Raw genomic sequence first — 11,380 nt, forward strand, 5'->3', positions numbered from 1 at the left:
AGCCCCTGAAAACAGCATTAGCGGTTACTTTATATATTACACAGAAGTATTATTTGGTCTAACTACCATCTTATGCAAACACTGTGTTAGCATACACAATACTTGCTCAAAATATGAAATGTTCAGAGAATGCAGACTTAATTAGTGAGTGAATAGTTAAAATCTGTGAATGTGTATAAAATGCCAACAGATCTGCATATTATCTGTTTTGTAGCTGCACCTACGATGTAGGCTATGCAACTAAAACATAACATAGTGGTACTATTTAGTTACAAGCTTTGAGCTTGATTCAGTCTATTACAGGCATAAACAGGTGTTCTCTTTCCTCTTCAGGCTACCATATGATGTCTGCAGGCACCATCCCAGATTACTGAAAGAAGCAGGGTGCGTAAGTTGCCTCCAAAATGTTGGAGGTATCGAGATTGCTATGTGGCCAAAGAAAAAGGGGGAAAAGCAGGATGTACACAATACAGACTAAATCACAACATCCTTTCTACTTAAATCAGCTATTTAAACTGCCTTAATTTCAACAAAACCAAGTTGTAGACAAATACAACAAGTAATGCAACTAACTGTTCCAAACAATGCTGAAGTTGTGAAGCCTTATACAATATTGTAAAGGAAGAGTTTCACCTTTGAGCGTGTTCAGAAAAATGTTGAGGAATACGTTTTTCCTAGTTGTAGCTTCATGTAAAGATAAAAAAACCTGATCAACTCCTAAACAGGAATGCTAGTACTCACCGTGAAACATTTTATGTAGTGGAAGGAGAACAGAGATGGGAGGATGTCCTCCTTTACTACCAAAAAAAGAAAGAAACCTTGAGATTAGCCAGTTCATCAAATCATGAATCCCTACCTTGCTACCACTGACATTATGGAATTTCTTCTCCAAGATCTTCTTGACTGGTTCTTCTTCCTTAAATGTGATGAACACAAACCCTCTTCTTTTATTAGTCTTTGGATCCATTGGAAGTTCAATCGCCTCAATCTAATGAAACATAATTGACATTCAGAGGCTCACTAATCATATACTGCAATACATCACCTAATTTCAGACCATAAACCCTGAGACTTCAATGTTCAACTTCATTTTATGATAATGAAATTTCTGTTACATTTGTTAATTTCTTGAAAGAAAGCTACATTTCATACACAAATAGCTACTGCTGTATGCAACTACAGTGCGATATGGTAACTTTTAAATTACCTGGTGGAAAAGCACAATGGCTGGTGAGTGCAACAATTGAGTACAGACAATGCTAATTCATAGAAATCCAGATGCTGTATTGTATTCACCATAGTGAATAGGTCTATCTAATGTCAAGTGCATGCTCAATTTCCAGTCTTTCCAATTCCAGATCACATGAAGAACCACAGGAGACAACTGAACAAATATATGCATGCTCAAAGTGTGCAATGTTTAATACAGCATCTGGCACGAGTCATTACAAACCCCAAATTTTTAATTTAATTATATTTTACTTTTTTTTGCCTTACATTTCAAATCAAAATCTAGTCCCACCATATCTAAACTATACCCTGATCACACACACCTCTCCAAACTCTCCGAAGTATTCCCTGATCTTGTCTTCTGTTGCTTCTGGATTAAGTCCACCAACAAATATCTTCTTCACAGGATCCTTTTTCATTGCCATTGCTTTTTTAGGATCAATTACACGCCCATCTAACTTGTGTTCTTTCTGCTCCAAAACCTAAAAATGAATAAAGGCAAGGTAAACTTGTATTAGGAAACTTATAATGTAAATGTAGAATCAATAAATGTATAAAGGCGTAAGAACCTCCAGAATGTAATCCTTCAAACTCACTTTGTCAACGCTTGATGCTTCTTTGAAGAGAATGAATCCAAAACCTCTTGATCTGCCTGTATTAGGATCCATCTTTATTGTGCAGTCAGTCACTTCACCAAATTTTGTGAAGTAGTCTTTCAAGTCTTTTTTGCTTGTATCCCAGCTGAGGCCACCAACAAACATTTTCCTGTTAACAATTTTTAAAAAATTAACTTTAGATCAGATGGAGAATCAGGCTGCAACTAAGAATAATAGCAACTATCCTGGTAGATATCTCATATTTACAAGTCACTTATAATGCTGGCACTTCCTTAATACTTACATCTTAATACCTGTAAATCCACAAGTATGAACTCATTTTTAGTACTCTGTCAGCAATTCCAACTATTTCCTTAAACCTTTCAATTTCACATTTCAATTGCCTGAAATTAAAACCTAAGCATTCTAAACTATTTTAAGTTAAATCTGTTGTCATGCTATTTTGCATATGCCACTTTTTCCATTTTGCTCCCTTGCCCAATAAAAGTTGCATCCAAAAGATTTCATAGTCCTCCCTATCAGATTTTGAAAGTGTGGGACAGTGGAATTATCTCCTCCAAGTTCTTGAAGATGTGTTTCCATCCACAGAACATCATTGGCACCAGTTCAATAGAGAAATCCGAATATGCGAACGTTTGTAAGAAAAATTAATATGAAAATACGTACTTCAGATGAATAGATACCAGCTTCCTTTTCTGAGTTCAGGACTTTTAGATAGGCATGATCCAATCATTATTATGAACAGCAAGATACATACTCTTGACTTTTGAAAAGACATCCCTGCAAAAATTAGAAGCCTACCAAACTTGTATGGGGGTAAAGATTAAGATTTTACTGTTTCAGTTATTGACAATACCACCTGCCTTTTGTGGTATGTTTTGTATTTATTAAATCTTTTTTAAAAAAAAAAAACATAATGAAAAGAGTGAGAACACCAGGGGGGAAAGTGTAAAGAGATTCGGCCACAATCATATGGGGTCAGGAAAGAGAAAGCCAAGTCGTTTGGCTAAACTTCGAGAAGATTTTTGGAGCTATCCAGCAGTCATCCATCTGCTGAAATTGCATAAACATTCGCGCAGCATTCCAATCAGACCATGCTGCTACCTAACCATTTGCCTCCGGCAACTCCTCCACAGCCTTCGCGGGCCAACCATCATCCGATTACAGCCAAGCGTTTAAACCCGTCTATCCGGAGAAAACACAAGGGGCTGGAGAAAGGCTCTCGCCCTTTCCGCCGCCAGCGATCCCCAGATCCCCTCCTGCGCGCTCGCCGAGCAAGCCGCCCGGGCCGCGACGAGGCAGCAGGGCTGCCTTTCATTGCAGGAAGCGGCCCGGCCCGCCCCTCCCCCGCCCCGCCGCCAGCCCCACCGCATGGCGCCCAACAAAAGGCTGCCGAGGAGAACAAAGGAGCCGGTCCCGCCGCCGCAGCCCAGCCCGGCCGAGTTGTCCGCATTGGGGCCACCCCCCAAAGCAAGGTAGCGCCCCCCCAAGGCGGCCCCCGCCGCCCCTCTCCCGAAAAGGAGGCCGAGCGGGTTAAGCGGGCCTGCGCGCCGCCGAGGACGGAACGCTTGGCAAGGAAAGCGCGGGCGCCCGGCTCTCACCCGGCATCCTCCTCGTTCTTGCTGGCATTGATCTGGTCGCCTTCGGCTCCGTTCTGGCTCCCGGTGGCCTCGGCGGAGGTGGCGGGCTGCCCTGCCTCGTCGCCCTCGCCCTCTCCGTCTCCCTCGCCGGGGTCGGCCACCACCGCGGCGGCCACCACCTCCTCCTCCTCTTCGTCCTCCTCCTCCTCCAGCGTCGGCGGCTGCTCCTGGGGCTGCTGCTCCTCGTCGCCCCCACCCGCGGGGCCCTCGGCCGCCGCCGCCGCTTCGTGCCCGTTCTGAGTGGTCCCGAGCTGGTGCTCCACCTCGGCCATCCTCGCTCTTTCGCCGCGCCGCTGGGAACCTGAGTGGGAGCGAGAGCAACGGAAATCGCCCCGTCAGCGGGGCCTACGGGAGGGAAGCGAAAGGAAGGCGCCTGCAGGCAGGCAGACGCACGCACGCACACGCACACACCGCCGCCCGCGCGCGCGCACTTCCTGCGCCTCAGCCGCCCCCGCCCGACCCGCCGCACGGAAAGGCCTCTCGGGAGGGGGGGGCTGACCCTACCCGACTCCCCCACCCCACGGAGGGCCGAGACTCACGTTAAATGCCGATCCGGCCCGTCGGAGTCGGGGTCCGAAACCAACCTCTGTTAACTGGTGTTCCGAAGGCGGCGTCAGCAACAGCCGCGGCTCCTCCCCTCCCGCGCAGATTCTGACAGACAAACGGACACAGCCGTTTCAGCGCTAGCCGGAGGGGGAAGGCCCGCTCCCGCGCGGCCTCCTTTTATAGACTTCGCGAGGTCGCGCAGGCGCCCAGAAACAAACTCCCTGTTCATTGGCTGAACGTGCCGTTCCCTCATATAGAAGAGCATTTCTGGGTGGCCGTCGCTTGCTTTCTTCCCGCCTTCCTTTCCTAACCAACGGCTGGCTTTGCGGCCTGCAGCTGCCCGCGAGAGCGCGGAAAGAGAAAGGCACAGAGGCCTTGCAATAAAAGGCAACCGAAGTGCAGAAGTTTCCCCTCACTTTAGCAACTTTTTTTTGGGGGGGGGGGGGGAATCATGAGTCTTTTCACATACATATTACACGTAACTAGAGCAGATTTCAGGCAGAGAAGCTCGTGTTGTTCGCCCCTCACGCTTTTCCGATGCAGGCCCAAGCCTTTCTGTTTCCTTCTCGCTCTCATCGCCTCCTGAGGGGAGGTCCTTTGCATCTGCCGCCACCATACCAGGAAAACCACCCACTCCCGTATCTCAGTGGCCGTGGGCCTGCCTCTGCTGCTCATGAAAGCTCCCCCCCCTCCTCCCCATGGGTGGGTCTTTGTAGGGCGCAGCCGAAGAAACGGCGCCCTCGCATCTCTCTCGGGTCAGCCCTGGTGGAGAGCGGGCCAGGGGCGCCAACGAGAAGGGCCCCGTTCGTGAACGGCTGTGGCCTGTTCCGTCAGCGACGGTATACGGAGGGTACCTAGTGCAGGGTGGTGGGTTGGAATTTTGGAGAACTGGGTTTAAATTCCTGCCCAACCGTTGGAGATTGACCAAACCGCTCCTTAAATATCTCACTTACCTTGAAAGCTCTGTCTGGGTTGCAGCAAGTCAGTTTCTACGTCGAGATCCCGTAACACACACACACTTCACCTAGTGGCTGTTTTTGGGGTACAATTTAGGTTACCAATCAACCGGGAAGGGAAGAATAAAACGTGACCAAACTCGATGGCCAATTCAGTTTATTCATTGAATCTGGTAAGGTTTCGTTCTTCCTGGTTGAAGAGAGAAGGAAAACCTGGTTAAGGCTTTAAAATGCACTCCTTCCCGTCATTTGCTGAACGAAGCAGCACAACGTACTTGTCACCATTTCTTGGTGGGCTTGTTTGGTTTGAGCTCTGTGCCAAGAGGGTTGCTGAAGAAGCATTTGCCACAAAAAGGAGCTATGCCCACTGGCTTAAACGCTCCCAGGGTTCCTTTTGCCTGGTTGTGCTAGATGTCGTTCCTCACAGCCACCCAGAGCATGAGGAAGCAAAAGCAGGTAATAGAGGAAAATGCTACAGGGAACAGGTGCTGTCATCCCTCCTTCTCTCTCTGAATGGCAAGAGTACATGAGACTGGACCTACAGTAATAATTCCCAAAACTGTATTATCTAGAGAGACAACAACATACCAGGAAATTCTTGCCATTATTGCTTCTTCCCTCCCCAAGGATCATCTACTTCTCCTTACCTGGTGTAGGGTCCACTCTGATGTCAGTCTCCAAAGTGTCAAAGGCCAAAGCCAAACATGCAAGCAACAGTTAGTAGGGTGAGATTTTTTAAACTACAGATCTTTTACTTCTTCATTTTGGGAGAATGCCTGTAAGACATATCTAAATGTGTCTGACCTGGGAGATACGCCTAAACTGGAAGATTGTGAAGCCTAGTTCTGCCTAGCTTCCTGTTCAGAAAGAAAGCTGCCACCTAGCAATGGAACAGGACGCTTGGGCAGAGTTACACCTCAAAGCCTTCCAGTTTAGGCCCTTTTCCCAGATGAGCCACATTGAGCTATGTGCTTCTCAAGTAGAACTAAAATTGAGAATTATGGGAGTTGTAGTCTAAAGGTCCCATCCGTAACAATTGTAGTCCTCTCCCAAGAATGTTGTTGCGTAAACTTTCAATAGATTGCATGTGAGAACTCATAAAATCAAGTGTTGTTCATCACACAAGATTTTCCTTATAGCATCTTATTGAATCCTTGTAACAGGTTAATTCTATACATGTTTCCTCAGTAGTTCTATAGAATCTTTGTGCCTTCTGACGAAGAACTGAACTACACACTGTGGCAAGTCAGTGTTTATGCAAAAATAAAAATGAATACCCCAATACCAATCAAAATCAATTATGTTGGGGATTTAGTCATTCCCCCATGCAGTTTTTTCCAAAGAAACTTAAACACCACATGTATCATATTCTCACCATGTAGGCTAAGCATCCACTAGGGATACTTAAAAATCAAGAGAAAAACATTGAATGTAATCACATATTTAAATTAGTGTTTGCTTCAAAAGTTACAATTCTATGCATATCTTACCAAGCAACAAGTTAAAGTTCTCAGTAAACATACAGAGCATCAGGCTGCACAGCTTTAAATTTACATATAATTTATTTATTTATTTATTTATTTATTTTATTTCTATCCCGCCTATCTGATCATATTAGACCACTCTAGGCGGCTTACAGTAAAAACAACAATGTAATTTTAAGACTTTACAGCAGAAACGTAAATAAATAAAAAAATAACTGGAATAAATCATTTTGATTTCAGCAAAGCTTAGGTATATTGAGGTTTGCCACCATAAGGCTTTCAAGGAAGAATCATGCATGAGGATTCAGCTTTGGGGTGTTGTTTCGCCCCTGTGAGTACTACAATATGGTGTGCTGTACAACAGGGGTCATCATCTCCCCATTGCTGTTCCACATCTATTTAAGCTGCTGGGAGAGGTCATTTGGGGATTCAGAGTGCGTTGTCATCAGTATGTTGATGACACACAACTATCTCTCCTTTCCATCTTCAGCAGATGAAGCTGTGCAAACACTGGAATGCTGCCTGGCTTCCATTATAGCCTGGATGAGGGCTAATAGGTTGAAATTGAATCCTGTCAAGATGGAGATCCTGTTATTGGGTGTGAGCCCAGAATGACTCGGAGGCCCTTTACTTGGTCTAGATCAAGCCACATTGCCCCTGAAGGATCAGGCTTGTAATCTTGGTGTCCTCCCAGACCCAGCACTATGGAGAATCAGATCTTGGCCATGGCCAGGTCTGTTGTCTTTCAACTGAGGCGGATTGCACACCTCTGCTCCTATCTTAATGGGAAGTTCCTGATGACACTTGTTCATGTGCTGGTAGTCTTGAGGATAGACTACTGCAGTGCTCACTGTGGGGCTGCTCTTGAAGGTGGTTCAGAAGCTACAGTAAGTACAAAACTCAGCAGTCAGGCTGGTATCAGGAATATCAAAATATGATCACATTTCACCAATCCTGGAGAGTTTACACTGGCTGCCAATGTGCTTCTGGGCCAAATTCAAGGTGCTTTTGCTGACATTCAAAGTCCTAAATGGTTTGGGAAATTGTTACTTGTCAGACTGTTTCACCCCACCTGTACTTCCCAAGCAATGATGTTATGGGTGGCCACTCCAAGGGAGGCCTTAAAAACCACTACTAGGAACCAGGCCTTCTCAGTGGTGGCTGCCCTGCTATGGACCTCTGTCCCTGTAGAAGTATGTCAGGGCCCAACCCTCCTTGGCTTTAGGCAAAAATAATAATAATAAAGACCTGGCTCTTTACTCAAGCATTTTACTTCTGCCCATTTAATTTAAATATATATATTTCTTTATAATCTCTTCATTTTTGAAGACCCACATTTTTGACTGATTATTGGACTGCCACTATTGTGTATTGTATTATAGATTTAACCGAATTTGGGGTTTTGTCTGCTTTTTCTTTCAATGTCTTGGTTGTTGTTTATTATTGAATCTTGGTTTGTGTTGTGGATGCTTTTATTGTAAACTGCCCAGAGTAATGGCCTAGCCACTAGATGGGCAGGTAAAAAATTGAATTAAATAAATAATCTTCTTGTGCTTTGCCAGTACCTTAAGCTTCCATATGCCTCCCTTTCTTATATGACATAAGTATCATTCTAGAAGGGACTCTAAAAGTCATCAATTTCAAATTCTGAAGCGGGAAACCCACAGCTGACACTGAAATATTCCTAACAAATGGCCATCCAATCTCTGTTTTAAAAACTCCAACAAAGAGTCCAGTATCATCAAAAGTTATCAATTCCACTGCTGAACAACTCTCATTGTCCAGAAGCACTTCTTAATGTTCAGTTGAAGCCTGCCTTCTTTCATTCAGATATGCTATTGTACTTCTGACCATGTGGAGCCATCAAAACATGCTCACTTCCCACATAACAGCCCTTGAAACATTTAAAGATGATTGATATATTGTTTTTCAGTTTTCTCTTCTCCAGGCAAAATATTGCGGAATCCCTCTACCATTCCACTTAAGGCTTGAATTTCACAGCTTTCATTATCCTGGCCATTCTTCTGTGGACACATTTCAGTTTTTCAATATACTGCTTAACCTATGATGTTGGAACTGGACACAGTATTAGTGGATTAAGGCAGAATATAGTATTAGTACTTTCCTTACTACTTTCCTTGCTCTTGACACTCTACTGAATCAGGCTAGAATTACACTAGGTTTTTTGTTACCTCATCCCACTGTTGACTCATTTACTTGTAGCCTACTAAGATCCCGAGATCCTTTTCATCCTTACTATTGCCAAGTCAGATGCCAGATATCCTATGTTTGTGCCATTAATTTTTCTTTTCTAAATATAGAACTTTAGATTTTTCTTATTAAAACTCAGGTTGCTGTCAGCCTAGAGAAATACCTCCCTTCTTTCTTGCGTCTTCTCGTTCCTGTGTAGTCACTTCTCCTTAGCATGCTGAGGACCCTTTGGTGAGCACTTTTTGAACAAATTCTGTCAACCACCTACAAATTCATCTACCACATTTTATCAGCTTGGTGATGTCTTTTCAAGATTCCCATTACTTCTGCATCAACAACCACTCCTCCCCTGTTGATAATAATCAAATCCAGAACAGCCAATCCTCTTTTCACTTCTTCCATATTCTGAAAATGATGTTGCCAGAAAAGCAAGGAATTCATTGGACCTTACATTGTTAGAGGAGCTGTATTTCCAACAAATATCAGAATAGCTGAAGTTTCCAAATACAAGAATACCACTCCTCTTTGAATGTTTGGTAACCTGATCTAGGAAACCATACGTAATCCAAGATGAAGGTCTGTAGCAGATCCTCACAGTGATGTCATTGTTCCTTTGATTTTTAACAAAATAGGTTCCATAAGATTTCCATGTTTCAGGTGATGGATCTCCTCACAGATGTATACATTCCATACACATAATGCTATTCCTTCTCATTTCCTATTTAATCTATTAATTTTAAAGAAGTGGTACCTTTAAAGTGAGTGAGAAAGTGAGGAGGAATTAAAGAACTTCTTAATGCGGGTGAAAGAGGAGAATGCAAAAAATGAAGAAACCTGCTTCTTGGGAGGAAAGTGATGACAAACCTCGACAGCAGCTCCGGGAGGCAGTGGAAGACAGGACGGCCTGGCGTGATCTGGTCCATGGGGTCATGAAGAGTCGGACACGACTAAACGACTAAACAACAACACCTTTAAATTACCACATTCCAGTTATGAGTCTCATCCAATAATGTTTCAGTAATAGTATTTGCTTTCTGTATTAAGAATTCAACGTCATCTTGTTTACTTCCCGTTGTGCATTGCACACAGACATCTGAAAACACAGGTTATCCCCTTCAGCTGCTTCCTTGTTGTTTTTCCCCATTCATGTAAACTGGCTAAATATAAATTCTTTACCTATATATTCTTACAAGACCCTATTAATGTAAATGTTCAATCATTACAGAGTGTGAAGGGTCATCTATCGGGCTCTCCTTTTCCCCAAATAAACCACAAGACGTTTTTAATTCCAACTTTTGTTCGTGATCTATTAAAGGGGGTATAGGGATGGAAACATCAACAGGAGGAACCAATAACTTCTCTTGCGGCAGGAACTGTGCACACAAGGGTGTCCATGAACTTGTTGCAAACGGGTTTAAATCTTTCAAGTCCCAAGGTCCTGATAAAACCCTTTCAGATCCTTGGGGTTCTGGTTCTTCCCTCTCTGGAGTTAGAAGTGGGAGGGTTTCCTCTTCCCCTGTCCATCCCCAAACCTCTCCCAGGTTGTCCAGCCACGGTCCGGGAAGCAGCCCATCTGGAGGAGCTCCTCCAGATGCCATACCCTTTTCGTCTCCTGTTCTCTGGCAATTTTCTCCTTTTCCTCTCTTATACACCTCCGCCACTCCTTCGACTCCATCTCTCCCCAGTAGGATGGTCTTTGAGGCAACCCCTTTCTCCTCCTCAGCCTCTTCCCGAGGGACCCTTACTTGCTCCCACTTGCCTGTCCACGGATCCTGAGCCCAGATCATTTCCCAACCCTCTGGTATCTCGTCGCGTCCCTCTTTTATTTCCCCCTGCTCCCGCCTCCACCACCGACCATTGCTCTTTTCCCGCCAAATCCTCACCAGTCTGGGTGGATATATTTAACCCTTCTCAGATCTCGGGTATCTACTTGCTGATGTTTCCACCCTTCCTTTCTTACACTGTCCTCTAAATCCCTGGTGTCCACGTTCTTATGTTCTTTTCTAGTAGGAGAAGGTGGTGGGGTTGTCTCCCTAGATACCTTGGGGAGCGACGGCACTCCCATAAATGCCTCTTGTCCCTGTCCTGGGACCTCACACAGAGTCCATTCAATAATGGGTGGGGAGTCTGTGTTTTGTGGGCTCCTGGCTGACTGGGCAATGAGAACGACCTTCTGCTCCTCATTTAAGGGACTTGTTTTGTCCCCTAAGTCAATTAAGTCATTCTTATTTCTTATTTCTCTTCTTTTGATTTTTGCCATCTTAGGACTGTTTGCCTTAAATTAATTGTTAAAATTGTAAACCTACGATATTATATTTTATATCATTTTTTTAAATCTATGTAAAACTGGTATATTTTAAATTGTTTTTATCTTGTATGTTGTGAGCCGCCCAGAGTAGACTATGTCTAGATGGGCGGCATATAAATAAATAAATAAATAAATAAATAAATAAATAAATAAATAAATAAATAAATAAATAAATAAATAAAAATTCATAGAAATTAGTTCACACCTCTTTATATAAATAGTTCATGCGTATGCTATGATTTCACAATAGCTAGAATCTAGTAGTAAGAACTAGAATAGCCCAACTAGAGTGGGCCAACTGAATCAGTATAGATTTGGTGAGCCAACACCTATGCAAACTCATTGAGTCAATGGGCCTACTCTAGTTGCAACTTGCTACTGCATTTCA

General features: G+C 43.9%; 2 protein-coding genes across 10 annotated transcripts in view; one reads left to right on the forward strand and one right to left on the reverse strand.

The window, feature by feature from the left end:
* PHYKPL (5-phosphohydroxy-L-lysine phospho-lyase) overlaps positions 1-1,821 on the forward strand; it is a 25,163-nt gene extending 23,342 nt beyond the window's left edge. For both annotated transcript variants that reach the window (XR_013541865.1, XM_072990104.2), the window contains one exon: positions 334-1,821. The gene's annotated coding sequence lies outside the window, so the exon portion shown is untranslated. The remainder of the gene's footprint in view (positions 1-333) is intronic.
* The window catches only part of HNRNPAB (heterogeneous nuclear ribonucleoprotein A/B), a 15,005-nt gene extending 9,383 nt beyond the window's left edge, over positions 1-5,622 (reverse strand). For 2 of the 8 annotated variants that reach the window (XM_072990107.2, XM_072990106.2), the window contains exons 1-5: positions 4,027-4,202; positions 3,449-3,788; positions 1,827-1,995; positions 1,554-1,712; positions 857-988 (exon numbers count right to left, since the gene is read on the reverse strand). In XM_072990107.2, the coding sequence (XP_072846208.2) occupies positions 857-988; positions 1,554-1,712; positions 1,827-1,995; positions 3,449-3,759 (771 nt within the window). In that variant the 5' untranslated portion in view covers positions 3,760-3,788; positions 4,027-4,202. Of the gene's footprint in view, positions 1-856; positions 989-1,553; positions 1,713-1,826; positions 1,996-3,448; positions 3,789-4,026; positions 4,207-4,986 lie in introns of those variants that run through there. The other 6 variants (XM_020782700.3, XM_020782697.3, XM_072990105.2 and 3 more) reach the window with 6 other exon arrangements.
* Between the last annotated feature and the right edge of the window lie 5,758 nt (positions 5,623-11,380).

The sequence above is a fragment of the Pogona vitticeps genome, chromosome 2 (assembly GCF_051106095.1).
Source record: "Pogona vitticeps strain Pit_001003342236 chromosome 2, PviZW2.1, whole genome shotgun sequence".
Lineage (NCBI taxonomy): Eukaryota > Metazoa > Chordata > Lepidosauria > Squamata > Agamidae > Pogona > Pogona vitticeps.